This window comes from Hypanus sabinus, chromosome 10 (assembly GCF_030144855.1).
Source record: "Hypanus sabinus isolate sHypSab1 chromosome 10, sHypSab1.hap1, whole genome shotgun sequence".
NCBI lineage: Eukaryota > Metazoa > Chordata > Chondrichthyes > Myliobatiformes > Dasyatidae > Hypanus > Hypanus sabinus.
Window position 1 is genome coordinate 19,028,924 of NC_082715.1, and position 19,844 is coordinate 19,048,767.

General features: G+C 41.8%; 1 protein-coding gene across 1 annotated transcript in view; it reads right to left on the reverse strand.

Moving 5' to 3' along the window:
* The window catches only part of mcm9 (minichromosome maintenance 9 homologous recombination repair factor), a 45,188-nt gene extending 29,837 nt beyond the window's left edge, over positions 1-15,351 (reverse strand). Inside the window, exons 1-3 of the mRNA XM_059981233.1 lie at positions 15,042-15,351; positions 11,451-11,767; positions 5,688-5,769 (exon numbers count right to left, since the gene is read on the reverse strand). Of these exons, the coding sequence (XP_059837216.1) occupies positions 5,688-5,769; positions 11,451-11,767; positions 15,042-15,351 (709 nt within the window). The remainder of the gene's footprint in view (positions 1-5,687; positions 5,770-11,450; positions 11,768-15,041) is intronic.
* Positions 15,352-19,844: the final 4,493 nt, after the last annotated feature.

A 19,844-nucleotide genomic window follows, 5' to 3' on the forward strand; every position in this document is an offset into this window, starting at 1 on the left:
CTGAGTAAAGAAATTCCCCCCTGTATTACCCTTAAACTTTTGCTCCCTAATTCTCAACTCATGTCCTCTTGTTTGAATCTCCCCTACTCTCAATGGAAAAAGCCTATCCATGTCAACTCTATCTACCCCCCTCATAATTTTAAATACCTCTATCAAGTCACCCCTCAACCTTCTACGCTCCAAAGAATAATGTACCAAGGAATAAAGTCCTAACCTATCCAATCTTTCCCTGTAACTCAAGTCTTCCATTCCTGGCAATATCCTTGTAAATATAATATGTTATTCCAGTATTCACTGCCTTAAACTATTCATATCAATATCTTTCAGTGCACAGTCAATCTTTTAAGTCATTGCAAATTACTGTTGGTTAGTCATCTGGATAGGTGCTACCAGCAGGTTTTACTTCACAAATATTTGTGGAATGAATTAACTAAAGAGCTATAACAGAAACCTGTTTCTCAGATGTTTCTACCCTGCTCTGATTCCTGACTGGTTGGAATCAGTGATTAGATTCAAATGCCTTGTGCTTTTACAAGAATCACACATGTTTGCCCAAGGTACTGGGGAAAATGAATCAGCATGGACTGAAGTTTGTCCTCAATGTGATAACCGGTCAGAATAATATGGTCTTTTCAGGCTGGAGGAATGTAACTAATGGATTGAAGTTGTTTACCCTTTATACTATCTTTGTACCATACTGCTGCATGCACAGCCCGCTACTGTTCACACCGCTGACGTATGACTGTGTTGCGGAATTTATCTCAAACTGTATCATCACGTTTGCAGATTACACAACAGGGGTTGGCCTCATCAACAACGACGATGAGTCCAAGTACAGAGAGGAAGTGGAGTGGCTGGTGGACTGGTGTGAGAACAACAACCCAAGTCTGAATGTGGAGAAGACCAAGGAAATGACTGTGGACTTCAGAATCAGAATCAGGTTTATTATCACCATCATGTGTCGTGAAATTTGTTAACTTAGCAGCAGCAGTTCAATGCAATACATAATAATATAGAAAAAAGAGTTCATTAATTATAGTAAATATATATGCTTCAAGTGGTTGAATTAAAATAGTGCAAAATCAGAAATAATATATTAAAAAAAGTGAGGCCATGTTCATGGGTTCAATGTTCATTTAGGAATTGGATTTCAGAAAAGAAGCTGTTACTGAATCCCTAAGTGTGTGTCTTCAGGCTTCTGAACCTCCTTTCTGACGGTAACAATGAGAAGAAGGGTGAAGGATGATGAGGGTTCCTTAATAATGGACACCGCCCTTCTGAGGCACCATTCCTTGAAGATGTCTTGGTGCAGAGGAACCATCCCACTCTGTGCATACATGGCTCCCTAGGAGTTCACATCACAAAGAACCTCACCCGGTCCCTCAATACTATCTCCCTGAAATAAGAAGACCCAGCAGTGCCTCCACGTCCTGAGAAGACTGAAGCAAGTGAGGTTTCTTCCCCACCACGCTCCCATTTTACCTGAATTTCACAAGAGCACCATTGAGAGCGTCCTGACAAGTTGCATTCCCATCTGATACGGGAGCAGTAGCGGATCGGGCTGGAAGTCCCTACAAGGGCTGTGATAGTGGCCGAGAAGATCGTCAGGGTTTCCCCACTACTCATCGAGGACATTTATCAAAGTACTGCATGCTCAGAACTCTTGATATTATCAAGCATCCCACCCACCCGTCCAGCATCCCCTTTGACATTCTACCACCAGGCAGGAGACAGCGATGTACAAGAAGGGTCAAAATGAGAAACAGTTTCTTCCCTCAGGCCATTAGACTTCTGAACTCCCTGCCACATCACATCCGAATTGTCATTAGATAACCTGTACCGTACCCTACAATATTTAATTTATGCACTTTACATTGTTTATCTATGTGTAATCTATTTGTATTTAATTCCTACTGTCCTAAGTTATTGTGTGTTATGTGTTTTGCACCCTGGCTTGGAGAAACATTGTCTCATTTGGTGGTGTACACATATATAGTTAAATGACAATAAACTTGACTTTATAGCATACAAATCAGTGATCATAAACCAGAGCCAGATTCTAAAGGATCGGGTCTTGGTCTTCTGCTTAAGATTTAAAGCAGAGGGGGCAGAGGGTAAAGTACCAATGATATGAAAATAGCTGAGAGGACATGTTGAGATGAGAAACCTGAATTGAGTCCATGGCACAAATTTGTAAGGCAAATTAAACACATGGAGCTTAATGGGGAATTGCCAATCGGAAAGAGCTGCAGAGGGTTGTAAACACAACCATCTCCATCTTGGGCACAAGCCTCCCCACCATCAAGGACACGTTCACTAGGTGATGCCTCAAGAAGGTATCATTAAGGACCTTCACCTTCCGAACATACCCTCTTCTCATTACTACCATCACAGGAGCCCGAAGACACACACTCACTGTTTAAGGGACAGTTTCTTCTTCCCTTGCTACTTTGACATGTCAAGATATTTCTACTATTCAAATTATCTTAAATGAGAGAAGATGAAGACACAGCCTACACGATAGTTTAAACCGAAGGTACACAGGAATGTCTCTTCAAAGAGGAAGGTGAACTTCTTGAATTCTCTGCACTGGAGGGTGGTATTAGGAGTATTGGGTTCATTGGGAATACTTGAGGAAGATGTAGATAGTCTTTGAAAGATGAAGGAATTTTGAGCTATGGGGGAACAGAAGAGGAGTTGAGGCCTGGTCATTCTGAATGACAGGGCAGGCCTACTCCTGCCCTGTTTTACGTTCGGAAATATTTTAAATGAATCCTACATATTCATCCTACATACTTTTAATGAACCTTACATGGTACGGCCACGTAACAAGATCCAGCGGCCTTGTAAAGACCGTTCTACAAGGAACTGTGGAGGGGAAAAGAAGGAGAGGCAGACAGAGGAAAAGATGGACGGACAACATGAAAGAATGGACAGGGAAAACACTTGCGGTGACCCAGGCCCTGGCACACAACCATGACAGCTGGACCAGACTGGTGCAAAGCTTGTCACGACGGCACCCCGACGACTCCACCAGGAGTTAAGGGCGCAAGAAGAAGAACATACCCTCTAAATAACTTTAATATGTTAATTTGATTACTTCTAAAAAATGTTTATGGATGATGTTGTTTGGTCCTTTTTTGGGTGGCTTGTCAAGGGCTGGTATAATAGCCCACTCAAGAGAGCTGCTACCTTACAGCTCAAAAACAATCTGCTTTCAATCCTGATCTGGATTGAACACCCTCAAGTCTTAGTCTCCATTTTCATCTTCTCCCTCACTCTGCCTGGCTCCATCTACCCCTTTTATTTCCTTGCTCGCTTCCACCCAGCACTCACCTGCCTCTGTCTCCCAACTCCACCTCTTCCACTTTCCCCTCCTGGCTCCTTTTGCCCTACATCCCTCACCCCTCCTCAATCCACCCATCACCTACCAGCCCCATCTCACCTGTCCTCTTTATATCACTCTCTTCCTTCTTCACTAAAGGTCATAGGTTAAGTGTGAAAGGTTCAAAGGTCGAAGTAAAAAGTACATATATGCCACCATACAATAACTAATAGAATCCAATAACTGCAATAACAGTGTATAAGATGATGAGAGGCATTGATCGTGTGGATAGTCAGAGGCTTTTCCCCAGGGCTGAAATGGCTAGCACGAGAGGGCATAGTTTTAAGGTGCTTGCAAGTAGGTACAGAGGAGATGTCAGGGGTAAGTTTTATTTACGCAGACAGTGGTGAGTGTGTGGAATGGGCTGCCGGCAACGGTGGTGAGGGCAGATAAGATAGGGTCTTTTAAGGGACTCCTGGACAGGTACATGGAGCTTAGAAAAATAGAAGGCTACGGGTAACCCTAGATAAGTATAAGTACAAGAACATGTTCAGCACAACATTGTGGGCCTAAGGGCCTGTATTATGCTGTAGGTTTTCTGTCTCTATGTTTTTAGAATCAATGAAAGACCACACCAATATGGCAGACAACAAACTGTGCAAAAACAAAATAAAAAAGAAACAATAATAATAAATAATCATTAAGTTGAGAACATGAGATGAAGAGTACTTGAAAGTGAGTCCATAGGTTGTTGGAACAGTTCAGGGATGGGGTAAGTGAAGTTGAGTGAGTGAAGTTATCCCTTTCGGTTCAAGAGCCCGATGCCGAGTGATAATGACTGTTCCTGAACCTGGTGGTGTGAGTCGAGGCTCCTGTATCTTCTTCTTGATGGCAGCAGTGAGAACAGAGCATGCTCTGAGTGGTGGGGATCCCTGATGATGGATGTGCTCTGTGCACATGGGCTCAGTGGTGGTGCTGGACTGGGCGAAATATTTAATATACTTAAATATTCAAAGGGAAGCTCAGCGGGTGGTGCAAGCATAGAATGAGAAGTGGTGGATGTGTGTTTGATTGAAACACTTAAGGGAAGAGGACAAGTACATGGATGGGAGGGGTATGGATGGATATAATCCAGGTGAGTATTGATGGGGCAAGGCAGAATAACAGTTCAGCACAAACTAGAAGGGTTGAAGGGCCTACTTCTGCACTGTAGAGCTTTATGACTCTATAATACCCATGGCCCTGAAACATTGATAATTCCCCTCTGCCCCCATTGAGGTAAGTTCACCTGCTGAGTTTCTCCAGCAGATTGTCTTTTGTTCTATGATGTAGTCATCAAAGGTCTTGTAAAACATGGTAGTAGTGATAATATACTAAGTGATTAGATCATTGTTGACTAGATTATTTAGGAATTGTAATTCTGGGTGAAATTATAGTGTCACACATTCTGAAGATTAATTGGTAAAGGCTTTAATGGGGACAACGATCACTTCTAGATTGTACACTTGGGTTCTGATCTGTAGACAGATGCTGTTTGTAAGGAGCATTAAAATTTCACACACCAGTTGGTCTTCCAAAGTTGCTGTGAATGTTGATAGGGTGGTTAAAGAGGCATGCGGTGCTTTGGCCTTCATTATGAAGGTAATTTTGCAGTTCTGTAGATGTAGTTATGTGTGGTTTGACCACACATAAAGCGTTGTGTTCAGTTTTGGTCACCTCATGGCAGGAAGGATGTGAAAGCTTTAGAGAGGGTACAGAGGAGAACTACCAGGATACTGCTTGGATTAGGGAGTATGTCTTATGAGGAAAGGTTGAGCAAGCTATTGCTTTTCTCCAGATCAGGGGCCCCCCAACCTTTTCGTGTGATGAACTATTACCATTAAGCAAGGGTCCGTGGACCCCAGATTGGGAAGACCTGCTCTAGAGCAAAGAAGGATGACAGGTGACTTGATAGGGGTGTACAAGATAAGAGGCATAGATAGAGCAGACAACTAGAACATTTTTCCCAGAGTGGAAATGGCTAATATAAGAGGGCATAATTTTAAGGTGAATGGAAGAAAATATGGGGGGGGGGGGGAGAGAAATGTCAGAGTAGGCTTTAACACAGAGAATGGAGGGTGCATGGAATGCATTGCCTGAGGTGTTGGTAGAAGCAGATGCATTAGGGTCATGAAGAGACTTAGTTAGGCTCATGGGTGAAAGAAAAATGAAAGACTATGTGGGAGGGAAGGGTTAGATTGACCTTGAAGCGGGTTAAAAGGTCAGCACAACATCATGGGTCAAAGGGCCTTACTGCGCTGGACAGTTCTTTGATCAGCCTATCTATGCTAGCCATTCTCACAACTTAATTAGGGACTTGTACCTGATTTGCAGGTGTCCACCAAATCATCTTCCAGTACAACCAGCAACGATCGAGGTATACTTCCCACAGACAGCCTCTGGACCTGTTAGTGAAACAGGGTGGACATGTAAGGAATAATGCCGACAACTGTTGAATGCTGGTCTAATCTTGCAAGGTCCACAGTGACATAGGCAGAGGTCAGGATCAAACCCAGATCACTAGAGCTGTGAGCCAACACCTCTAACTACTTCATCGCTGCTTCATTAAACCAATAGCTCAAGGCACTAATGCACGAGGTAGTGGTCTGTTTCTAATGGATACTTTCTGAAATCAGAAAGCATAAAGCATTTGCCATTCAAGATAAAGCGATTTTTTAAAAAATGTGCACCAGGTCTTAATTATAACGAAACAACATCACAATTACCAAAAATGAACCATTACAAGAGTGGAGATCTCTCTGTTCCATTTTAATTATTGTTGGAAATCTCCACAATTAAATGCTCCCCCCTCTGATTCTGATCCTTTTTTTTTAATGCACTTCTTTCTTCTGCAACCTGGTATGGAAATTAAAATGCCCAGGAATGGAAAAACCTACAGAAAGTGCTAGATATAGTCCAGTCCATCAGAGGCAGAGCCTTCATCACCAGTGAACCCCTCTACAAGGAGCCCAGTCACAAGAGGACATCACCCATCATCAAGGACCTCCACATCCAGGCCATGCTCTCTTTCTGCTTCTACCACTGGGACAGGAGCCTAAGATCCACACCACCAGGATCAGGAACAGTTACTACCCTACAACCATCAGACTCCTGAACCAATGTGGATAACTTCATTCACCTCATCTCTGAACTGATTCCACAACCTACTGACTCCCCTTCAAAGATTCAACAACTCATGTTTTCAGTACTATTTAATTTATTTGCACAATTTGTCTTCTTTTGCACTTTGATTATCAGTTTGTGTTTACATATTTTTAATAAATTCCATTGTATTTCGTTATTTTCTTGTAAATGCCTGCAAGAAAATGAATCTGAAAAGTCGTACATGTACTTTGATAATAAACTTACTTTGACTTGACGTCTCAATAGTTTTCACACTTTTGTACTTTTGGCATAGGATTAAATAATCTACCTTTAGTTCCTGGTTTAGGTTCTGCATGGCTCAGTGAGGATTATTCACTCTGAGGGGATAACAAGATACACATTGCTTGCAGATTGAAACGACTGTTGGCAGACACTGTTCTGCTTTCACCAGGGCAACTGCTGTCAGCACTTATATCTAAGATAATGCAATTCGCTGTGGCCAATTTCAAAAGGCCAAGTGACGTAGCCGTTGTCACCCTCTTTGCTTTTTCTCCATACTTCCACTTTTCTCAAAACTCAACATAGCCCCAGGAATTGAGTGCAGGAATTTTGTTGATTGTTGTGAATACTGAAAAATGGCAGTTTTGACAGTGAACTTCTGTCCATTGAAACATGTAGATGGAATTTCACGTGCACATGTGCCAATGGTATGCAAAATCGCGCAACAAAGACAAATAACTAGGTAGTGGTCATGGGTTCACAGACTGTTCAGTAATCCAACTGTGCAGGGAAGAAGCTGTTCTCCAAAGATTGAACGTGTGTCTTCAGGCTCTTGTACCTCCCCTTAGATGAGGCAACACTTCATGCTTGCAGGTTACATTCCTAACATTAACTATGCTCCAAAAATCAACACACAGGCAGCAGATGGGTAAATACTGTGCCTTGGAAAAAAAACATTCAGCCCTCACAACTATTTTCACATTTTACTCTCTCATTTTCGAAATTCAAAACATATTGAAGCAGGATTTTTTGAGCTAATCTACAACACATTGTGCATCATGTCAAATCAAAAGAAATATTCCTAAAGCCTGTCAACAATTTACTAAAATTAAAATCCAAAATTGTGGGGCTGAAAAGGTATTCATATCCTTTGTAACTACTATGCTAACTTTCCTCAGGTGCAATACCTTAGCAACACACACCAACTTAACAAGGTCGAGAACTGGAGGATCACCTGTGTTCATAAGAATGAATACCCCCTCTCTGCAAGATCCAACAGTATGGTAGATTTTCAACAGACCAGAACAAAATGAAGGCAAACAAGCATTCAAGACATGCTGGAGAAATGATTATAAGGAAGCACAAATCTGGGGGAGGGTAAAAGACAATGTCAAAAGCAATGAGCGTACCTTAAAATCCATCATGAAAAAATGTTAAAAAAAAAATGAAACCACACTGCCTAAATCAGGCTGCCCTCCAAGCCCAGCCACTGGAGAAGAATGGCACTTGACATCTAAAACTTTGACAAAATTCTATAGACGCACAGTGGAGAGAATATTGACTGGTTGCATCACAGCTTGATATAGAAACAACAATGCCCTTGAAAAGAAAATCCTAGAAAAAGTAGTGGATACAGCCCAGTCCACCCCAACTACTGAGTACATTTACATGAAAAGCTATCGTAGGAAAGCAGCATCCATCATCGGGGACCCCCATCACCCAGAACATGCTCTCCTCTCCCTGCTGATATCAGGAAGGTGGTGCAGGAACCTCAGACCTCGCACCACCAAGTTCAGGAACAGTTATTATCCATCAAGCATTAGGTTCTTGAACCAAAGCGGATATCGTCACTCAACTTCATCTGTTCCATCATTGAAATGTTTCCACAACCTACGGGCTTACTTTCAAGGCCTCTTCATTTCATGCTCTCAATATTTATTGCTTATTTATTTATTTATTTGTTTGTTTGTTTATTTATTGATTGATTGATTGTTATTATTTCTTTCTTTTTGTATTTTCACAGTTTGTTGAATGCCTCAGTTGATGCTGTCTTTCATTGATACTGTTATGGTTATTATCATTATTCTATGGATTTATTGAATATGTCCACAAGACAATGAATCTTGGGGTTGCAGAAGCTGACCCACATGTACTTTGGTAATAAATTTACTTTGAACTTTGTAAGAGAGGCTACTGTGATGCCAACAGTCGCTCTGAATCAGCTGAAGAAGTCAGTAGCTGCAACTGAAGAAGTTCATGGTTCCACAATCTCTAAAGCCTCACACAACAAGGGCATTTATGGAAGAGTGGACTGGCAAGGAAGAAGCCCTGGCTGAAAGATAAAACAAATCCTTGCCTGTAAAGACTTTGCAAAGCATCTCTTAGAAGATACTGTAAAGATGCTGAAGCAGGTCTTGTGGTCAGATGAGACAAGAGGTGAACTTTCTGGCCTCAGCATTAAGTGGTACATGATACTCCGCAGCCATACTGGTGGAGGTAGCTCCATGCTCCAGAGATGCTGTTCAGTCGCAGAGAATGGCAATCTGGTCAGGACTGACGGGAAGATGAATGCTGCTAAATACAGAGGGATCCTGCATAAAAACCTGCTCACCTCTGCCGACTGGGGAGGAAGTTCATCCTTCAGCAGGACAAACACTCGAAGCACAATGTCAGAGCAGTCAGGGAGTGGCTCAAATGAAGAAAATCGATGTCCTTGAGTGGCCCAGTCAGAGTCCTGGCCTTAATCCCATCAAACATCCCTGGCAAGATCTCAAAACTGTGTTCCACCACCACTTCCCAACCTTAAGCATGGAAGAACGGGCAAATCTTACTTCATCATGTTGTGCAAAGCTAATAGAGACTTCACCAATAAGACTACTGGCTGTGATAGCTGTGAGAGGTGTTTCAACTAAGTACTTAGCAAAAGGGGAACGAATATTTTTGAACTGCTGACCATTGCAGTTTTGAATTTTTAGGTTTTCATGCTTTACAATTTTCCCTATTTTTGGGGCTCAAATTTTGAAGTAAAGTTTATTATCAGAGTACATATGTGTCACTATGCACAACCCTGAGATTCTTTTTCTGAGGGCATGCTTAGCAAATCTATAGATCAGTAACTGTAAACATCAGGAACTGTAAACTAAACAAACTGTGCAAAATGCAGATATAAATACACAATGAGCATGAAATAGCAATATAACAAGAGTCCTTAAAAGAGTGCAGCTATCTCCTTTTGTTCAGGACCCTGATAGTTGAGGGGCAATAACTATTTTTGAATCTGGTGGCTCTACTGTGAACAAAGGAGCGCGTAATTCACAAATAAAAAAATCTCAGTTAAATTGATTAAAAATCTCTGGTTGTAATACTCATTTATGTGAGCAAAGGATTGGGGATTAAAAACTTTTACAAGGCACTGGACAAGGGAACCTTGAAATTGTCTCCTGTATGGTTAAAATAAATGTAACACAGAAAATATAACATTAGCAAAAAAAAAAAATCACCCAGATTCTGTTTCAGAAGTGTCTTACTGCCAGGAAGCTCCCAATATCACATTCCCAAAGGACTGTAATGTTGAGTTGTGGCAGGAAACAGTTGAACTGAAAATCTGCCAGCCCATCGAAGATGTTTTATGTGGGATAACTTAAATAGGTTTGTATACAGAGAGAAACGAACTCTCTCCGAGTCAGTGTATAATTATTTTATAAACCTGAGGCTTGTGTCAAGTGGTAATGCCAGGTTTTCAAGCAAACTGCTCATCTGAGCGTCAGATTTTGTCTTCTCTCAGGCTAAGACACTAGTCTTCCTCCTATCATTAAGCAAGCTTGAATGTCTATTTCTAGACATGAACCATATCAACTCAAAACTTGTCTAGCTTTTACAATTCAGGTTCACATCATTCTTGCTCAGAATCAGAACCAGGTTTATTACCACTGAGATATGCCGTGAAATTTGTTGTTTTAAGGCACCAGTACAGTTCAAGACTTAAAAGTTACTACAAGTTACAAAATCAAATTCAAAGGTTCATTGGCCATTCACAAATCCGATGGTGGAGGGGAATAAGCTGTTCTTAAAATATTAAGTGTGGGTCGTCTGGTTCCTGTACCTCCTCCCTAATAACAAAAGATCACTAATCCTGGTTGGTGAGGGTCCGTAATGATGAATGCTACCTTCCTAAGGCACTGCCTCTTGAAGATTTTCTTGATGGCCAGGAAGGTTGTGCTTCTACTTAATTACATCATTGTTTTTTCCCCTAATCTACCCCTGATGTCTTCTTGACAGATCTGTAATTGTCCACTGCCACCATGTGGTCATGTAGCTGGAAAAGGATGTACTCTGGTCTATTGTTCCCTATATAAGATGTGCATTAAAGTTGAGCTGGGAATAAATGCGTCACTTACCAAAATCTGGGGAACTAGCACTTAAATTTCATGAAAACTCAATCAAGAAAATGCTAGTGTAAAAAGTTGGTAGTGCAGTGGTTAGCACAGCAGTTTTCAGTACAGGCAACCAAGGTTCAATTCACGTCGTTCCTATAAGGAGTTTGTACATTGTTCTGTGATCGCATGGGTTTCTTTTGGGTGCTCCGGTTTCCTCCCACAATCCAAAGACGTACTGGTTAGTAGGTTAACCAGTCATTGTAAATTGCCCCATGATCAGACTAAGTTTAAATCAAGGGTAGCTGCCAGCATGGCTTGAAGGGCCAGAATGGTTGTTCCACACTGTTTTTCAATAAATAAATTATATCTCAGCCTAAGCTACATGTAACCTGTTCCAGTTTCAGAACTTAAAGGATATTTAAGCTGACAAAGTGTTCCGATGTAAGATCATCATTCTGAAATAGCTGGCCTGCTCTCCTCTCCACAGATACTATCTGGCCTGCAGTGTCTATCCCAATCCTTTTGCTTTGTTAAATGCTTGTTACATAAAAGTGAAAAGGACTTCCAAAGTTACCATAAATTCTAAAGTAGAGTGTTTATATTACCTGTTCCTGAATTTTGATTTCTTGGTAGTCCTTACATCTTGAAGGAGAAGATGAGGAGCCAGAAAGACATGCAAATTTCATTGAGTTACAACCTTCTGGATTAGGGCAGGATTTTGGGCGGCAGAATGTATAATACTGTTCAAAGTCTGCAGTTGCAGTGAAGATGTGTCTGCACTTGTTACACATGTACTCGTGCTCAAATTCCAACACTTTCACCATTCCAGTGCGGATGACTGTGCCAACAATCGAAAGAAAATGGCCCACGTCCCTGGTCTTTGGGATACGATCCCTTGTCAATTCAGGACAAAGTGGCAGTCCTATTAGAAATAGCAACATGCATACACAAGTTAGTTAATACATACCCAAATATAAAAACATAGTTTTCTGACTGTAGGATAAATATCAGCCGGTGCAATACAACAAACCATGTGGTGTTTTATTCTTGAACACTGAAAGAATTTTTATGCCCACAAGAGAAAATAGCCCAAAGGGATTAATGAAGTTTTCTACAAAGGTCTTTATAATTGCCTGTGCCAGTATAGCAGACAACAGTTTTATTTTTAATTAATTATTTATTAGCTTGCTTGTTTAGACCTAACCTAGTCATGGGATCACCCAGAAAACCCCCCAAACATTCCACGGGAAGGACATACAGAGACGCCTTACAGAAAGGTGCCAGAATTGAATTCCAAACTTCTGGGTCAGAACTTACACAGGTGGAACAAAATACCTGTTTCACAATGACAATGGACTTCTAAGTATTAATATCTATTCAGATACACTCTTTCTAATTGGGGCCAATTTTTGATAGCACAACAGAATATACTTTAAAAAACTTACAAACACAAGAGATTCTGCAGATGATGAAAATCCTGGGCAGTGAATGCTGCAGTAATTCAGCGGGTCAGGCAGCATCGAAGGAGAGGAATAATCAGTTGACGTGTTGGGGTGAGACTATTCATCAGAATTGGAAAGAAGGGGGAAGAAGCCAGATAAGATGGAGGAGGGGAAAGTGATAGGCGAAACCAAGTGAGGGGGAAGAAGGATGACTGGGGGAAGGGGGATGAAACAAGAAGCTGGGAGATGATAGGTAGAAGAGGTAAAAGGCTGAAGGAGGAGGAATCTGATAGGAGAGGTGAGTGGACCATGGGAGAAAGGGAAGGAGGAGCATCAGAGGAAGGCGATAGACAGGTGAGGAGATGAGAAGGGATAAGAGGGGAGTCAGTACGTGGAATGGTAAAAGAGAGAGCAGGAGGGGAGAGAAATTACTGGAAGTTAGAGAACTCAATGTTAACGCCATTAGGTTGGAAGCTAGAACACAAGCTATTGCTCCTCCAAGCTGAGATTAGAAAATTTAAAATGCATGAAGGTGACCCTTGTGTTTCCCAAGCATCTTCCCTGTAGCCTGTCCTACAGTAACACTGACAATACAAGTGAAGAAGAGTTGGACTGATTTCTGGATTCCTTCAATCATGTAACATGAGAAATAGAAAATGAGATTCTGTATTTGTGATTAGCCGCCAGTTTCGTACAGAGTAATCATTGTTTAAAGTCCCTGACAGTAGTTGCCACACACCTTTGCTGAAGTTAGCTATGCCACCTTACGTGTATCAGAACCTGGATACGAGAATGACCAAAGCTGCTTTGTGTAGATGAGTTTTTATGAGGTGCCCCAATTTCCTCCCGAGATGTGCTGATGGCTACTCAAAGGAGTAATTTATTCTCTCGTTATGTGCTGTGTCATATGATGTAGCTGATCATCACCATGATTGTTCTAGGCAATTTTTTTTCTACATAAGTGTTTGCCATTGCCTTCTTCTGGGCAGTGTCTTTACAAGACTGGTGACCCAGTCATTATCAATACTCTTCAGAGATTGTCTGCCTTGCATCAGTGGTCACATAAACAGGAATTGTGATCTGCACCAGCTACTCATACGACCATCCACCACCTGCTCCCATGAGTTAATGACAAGTGACCCTGATCGGGGATGGGAGGGGCTAAGCAGATGCTACACCTTGCTGATGACCTGCAGGTTAGCAAAGGGAAGGAATGACTTACACCTCTTTTGCTGGAGATGCATCCCCACCCCACCACTACCCAGAGGAGTAATTAACCACTGTAATTTACTCACTGGAGTAGGCAAAAGAACTGCACTGAGATTCGATGAGCACAAACAGGAGAATTGACTTAAGGAATACAGGGAAATAACAATTAAGAGTTAACAGGACTATATAACAATATAACAATTACAGCACGTGAACAGGCCATCTTGGCCCTTCTAGTCCGTGCTGAATGCTTACTCTCACCAAGTCCCACTGACCCGCACTCAGCCCATAACCCTCCTTTCCTTTCCTGTCCATATACCTATCCAATTTTATTTTAACTGACAATATCAAACTTGCCTCTACCACTTCTACTGGAAGCTCGTTCCACACAGATACCACTCTCTGAGTAAAGAAGTTCCCCCTCGTGTTACCCCTAAACTTTGGCCCCCTAACTCTCAACTCAGTTCCTCGTGCTTGAATCTCCCCTACTCTCAATGGAAAAAGCCTATCCACGTCAACTCTATCTATCCCCCTCATAATTTTAAATACCTCTATAAAGTGCCCCCTCAACCTTCTACACTTCAAAGAATAAAGACATAATTTGTTCAACCTTTCTCTGTAACTTAGGAGCTAAAACCCAGGTAACACTCTAGTAAATCTCCTCTGTACTCTCTCTATTTTATTGACATCTTTCCTATAATTCAGTGACCAGAACTGTACACAATACTCCAAATTTAGCCTCACCAATGCCTTATACAATTTTAACATTACATCCCAACTCCTATACTCAATGCTTTGATTTATAAAGGCCAGCATACCAAAAGCTTTCTTCACCACCCTATCCCCATGAGATTCTTCAGGGAACTATGCACCATTATTCCTAGATCACTCTGTTCTACTGCATTCCCTCAAGGCCCTACCATTTACCATATATGTCCTATTTTGATTAGTCCTACCAAAATGTAGCACCTCACACTTGTCAGCATTAAACTCCATTTGCCATCGTTAAGCCCACTCTTCTAACTGGACTAAATCTCTCTGCAAGCTTTGAAAACCTACTTCATTATCCACAACGCCACCTATCATAGTATCATCTGCATACTTACTAATCCAATTTACCACCCCATCATCCAGATCATTTATGTATATGACAAACAACACTAGACACAGTACAGATCCCTGAGGAACACGACTAGTCACCATCCTCCAACCTGACAAACAGTTATCCACTCTCTCTGGCATCTTCCATCCAGCCACTGTTGAATCCATTTTACTACTTCTAATGAGATCTTAGAGTGCTAGTATGGATTCAGTGGACTGAATGGCATTTTTGTGTCAAAACTGTTGTTCGATATTGAGGGATAGTGCAGAGCACACCAGCGTGGCATCATGCAGGCTGTTCAACTGAACTTTACTAATAACTCTGCTTGTACAGTACGTGAACTCCTCCGATGTGGGAGTGGCTGAGTGACGTAGGAATAACATCATTAACTGCCACAACAATAAGTAAGCACGATTCCGTAATTCAACATTTCACCTACTAACCTGAAATTCTCACGTGAAGATTTTGTTTCATGACCAATCCATGTGGCTCCGCATGAGACTGCAAAACGGTCATGGCGGCTCTGTGTAGCGCATTGTCAAATACTGGAAACAACTCATTCGGAAACGCACTTAAATATTCCCCAATCTCCATGCTGATTTCGAACAGCGAAAGTGCATTCACGGTAATCGGATAATGAGCACCTTGATCTGGCTTTTCCAGAACATGGATGATATCAATTTTGTGGAATTCCACAACATATGATTCAAATACTTGTCCAATTAAGGCAACTTGTTCTGAATTCAGATGCATACTTTCTGTTTGGAAAACAAAAACAAATATTAAATTTTGTTTACGCAGTTATAAGCAGCAATTGTTACTCAACAGATTGAATCAATGCCAATGGCAACAATGTAGATCCTATTAAAAGAAACTCCAATATAGGTACTAATTTTGACAATTGTCTTAAGTTAATCGACATTAACAGTTAGAACTCCTTACCATTGAAATTCAGAATGCTGGTGATCCTTCACCATGAAAACTTTAATACTTCAGAAGGGCATCTCATCGCTAACTTTCCTAATGGAAATTAGGAATAGAAAATAAATTCTAGTCTGTCCAATGATGGTTTCACCTTGAAAATAAAATTAAAAGTATACTTTTCAGTCCAGGTATCCATATTCATGTCAAATTGAAGAAAACTTGGTATGAACTTTACAAATATGCTTGAAAATTATATTTCCCTCATACTTGATACGGCCATCTCACACACTCACTGCTACCATTGGGCAGGAGGTACAGAAGCCTTAAGTCCCACACCACCTGGTTTAGGAAGTTATTACCCTTGTGGTGAACTACGTATACCTGTCTGGACACGCTCCCCCCCCCCTCCCCCGCTGACAGCTCCTGTGGCTCCTCCCACAGACCCCTGTATAAAGGCGGTTGGAGGCACTGCTCCCCCCTCAGTCTCCAGGATGTTGTGTGGTGGTTTCTTGCAGCTAAAAAAAGCCTCCCATCTCCGAGAGTTATTGATGGTGCATCAACTCTATAACCATCAGTCTCCTGAACAGCATAGATATATTCATTCACTGCTACTCTGAGCTGATTCTACGACCTACTGACTCACCTTCAAGTCACTTTACAATTCATGTACTCAGAATTAATTTTTTTATTTGCACAGCTGGTCTTCTTTTACACATAGCTGAATGGCCTAATTTGCAGGATTCGGTGCAGTTTTGGTCACCTACCTACAGGAAAGATAATAAGGTTGAAAGAGTACAGAGAAAATTTACAAGAATGTTGCCAGGTCTGGAAGACCCGAGTTGTAAGGAAAGATAAAGTAAGCTAGAACCTTATTCCTTGGAAGTTACAAGATTGAAGGGAGATTGAAAGAGGTATTCAAAACGATGAGGGGTATAGATAGGGTTAATGAAAGCAGGCTTTTTCCACTGAGGTTGAGTAGGACTACAACCAGAGATCATGGGTTAAGGGTGAAAGGGGAAAAGTTAAAGGGGAAGATGAGGGGCAACTTCACTCAGAGGGTCATGAGAGTGTTGAACAATCTTTTTGATGCCATGGCCAGTGCAATTAAGCAAGGGGTGCATGGACTCCAGGTTGAGAACCCCTGGTCTAGACTAACCTTCAACAAAACTGATCAAAGGTCTATCAGATTGACCCACTAAGTAAGTTTCTTTCTCCACAGATCTGCCCAAACTGTTCAGTTATCTCCAAAAACGTTAGGCACTGCTTTTTGCTGAGCAGATAGCAGAAACACTTTTCACATGCTGATCCATTAAAGGATATTTGTTAATGCAATTTATCTAGGACTGGAAAATAAGCTGTCAGAGATGTCAGAACTGCTGGAAAAGGGAAGACAGGCACGTAGGTCTCACTGAAAAGAGCCAGGCTAGTCGGACACTGTGACTCTGTATAATCCTAAGGCCCATACAAACAGTAGCAGCTTCAAGTTCACACATCACAGCACGCACTGAAGGCTTTCCCAGCTGGTCAGCAGAGCTTTGTGTCTTTAAGTTAAGTGCATAACCCTCACAAGAAGTGGTACAAACACAGTATTGTAACCCAGTGTCTCCATTTCCCCAATAAATCACAGTTGACAGAAGTTCAACTGGACTAAAATCTTTCATAAGTACCATTATGACCATCATCTTACCATGCTGCCATCCTGGATAGCACGCCCACTGGAAACTGAATTAAAATTTCCCCAAGTGATTTCATTTGAACCTCTGCAGCAAGGAGACCGATCAGACTTATCTCAGTTGTTCTGGGTTCCACTCCATCAGAGAGGTTTTCCATTGGTCGGAGTTGACCACGACTGTTGTGCCTCAGCTATCTACGTGATACACAAGCCAGTGCAATACAATATGGAGCGCAACCTGTTGCCCACGCACGTAACAGACTCCCCCTTCTCCATGCAGCTGATAAATCCAAAGGAACAGCAGTGACTGATACAGTTCGACACCAGCAGCATCACAGGAGTTGCCTGTCAATGTTGAGCTCAATATTGGTCTGTCTTAGCTCTGGATTTTTCCTTGGGATATACTCCTGAAGCCTTCCCCATGAGTGAGTACAGCTGCCCGGCAGCAGAGGTTTGAGATCAAAGTTTTCCTTCTCCGAGATGAGCTGTCACCCACAGGTGATGGGCCCCATCAGCACAAACCACTCCATCACCCGACCTCCAGGAATGGCTCGTGTCAACACGTGCCAATCCTTTCAAACAAAGATGTTAATCTCTGGAAATGCCAGCAGCAAGCACAGTACTGTGCCAAATCTATTTTCAGTCAGTTTTTTTGTGAACTTTCTAAACTTATTGGAGTAATATTATTAAAGTCTATTAAATCGCCTTCCAGGATGGCGCTTATACATCAGCCGTGTTGTTACTCTGAATTGCGATTGTGATATTCTGCTCATTTCTCTAAATTCACATGTCTCTACAATGCAACGGAGTCATAATGCAAAGACTTTTACCCCCTCACATTGTTGGTTGGATGTAAGATTTAAGTAAGTTCTAATCTTTGTCAATTCCCCAATTCGAAAAGTTATACATCCCAGATTTGAACTACACTAAGTTCAGGAGGTTTTTTTTTTATTTATTCATTTACCAAATGTGGGCATCACCAGCTCGGCCAGCATTTATTACCCATCCCTAGTTGCCCATAAGAAGGTGGTGATGAGCAGCCTTTAAGTTGAAAGGCCATGTCCAACAGGTGCTGCTGAAGGATGATAAACCAAAAAGTGTGAACTTAAAATCGATTCATAAATTAAATGTTACATATTCATGTATACTTTGATGCTTACAGGTTGCTGTCAAGCCTCGCTGAGTGTGACGTACTGAACGTAACGTGAAAGGGCATTCCAGGCAGATTGCTTTACAAGCAAAATAAATTTGCACGTTTACCATCACTTCTTTGTCTCACGTCTCTGTGGGTCATTCATGACCACCCAGCTTCCCATTACCAGAAACAAAACTGGTGATGAGGTGACAAATCCTGACACGACTTTCACTGATGCCCAGTCAAATTTGTGCCCCTCTTGATCTTCATGGGCAGAGATTGGTCAGGCCACCGTCAGCATTCTCCTCGCTTGGTGACGAAATGTTTGCAAGTAAGTTGCCAAGATCAGAGAACAACTCAACGCAAGCATCAAACACCCAAGCTACATATCTTCCGAATTATTTCCAATGGATAAGACGAGTTAACTTTCTGGAACATGTCTGTGTTTGGGAATCGGAACGATGCTTGGAAGAGCGATGACACGACAAAGCAATAGCGTTCACATACTGAAAAATTTGAAGATTTTGCACTGGCAAACCAAATTCCAGATGATATTCGCGTTTCAAATTTTCTGACTGTGATAAATGGAAAAATGTTTCCCTCTAGTCACTAGTGCAAACTGCTAAGCCTGGCAATAAGTCTTCAAGGACCACTATTCAACTAAACTTTTGATTATTACTGGTAAGTTTACATTTCATAAAAGGAATCAAGGGGAATACGAGTCTATTTCAGAGTTTGTGGCGGTACTGAAGCAATTGCTTGAACACCGATTCTCACACATCATGCCATTGAATGAAGAGCATCCAATCACATTCGCATTGAAGACATAAAGCAAGGCAGAAAGCCACTATGCCCAGATTGAGCAGGAAGCATTCACAATTGTCTTTGGAGTTAAGAGATTCCACCAATTCCTTTTTAGTCGACAATTTACATTACTGATGGATCATTATCTCTTTATGTCAATTTTTGATCCACATGCTGATATTCCTTCCCTGGCTGCCAGTCGAATGCAACTCTGGGCTCCGTTACTATCTACACATCAGTACCATATAAAGTTCAGGAGATCTGAGCACCAAGCTGAAGGACTGCCCAGACCTCCCACAGCTGTTGAAGCTTCAGGACCATCCTGAACAAGATATTTTACTGCAAGGAATTGCTGATAGCTCCGCTAACCATGGCACAAGTCCAGACGCACTGACATTCTGACTCTGTCTGTCTGGTGGCCATGGTAACTCATGAATGGAAAGCAGAGCCCACCATAGAAATGAAACCTTCCAAAGGATCTGGTGAACTGAGGCCCAAGGTCAGATTATCATAAAACCCCCAAGTCCTTATCCAAACACTTAGTCACAACTCCAATTTAGCAGCCTTGATGATTTTGATCAGTTGTGAAAACATGTGCTGGAGGTGCTGGTGGTTCAAGAAGGTGGTGTCCACTCTTAAGGACCTTCACTACCCAGGTAGTGACCTTCTCAATACAACCACTGGGGAGGAGATAGGAGCCTGAAGACCCAC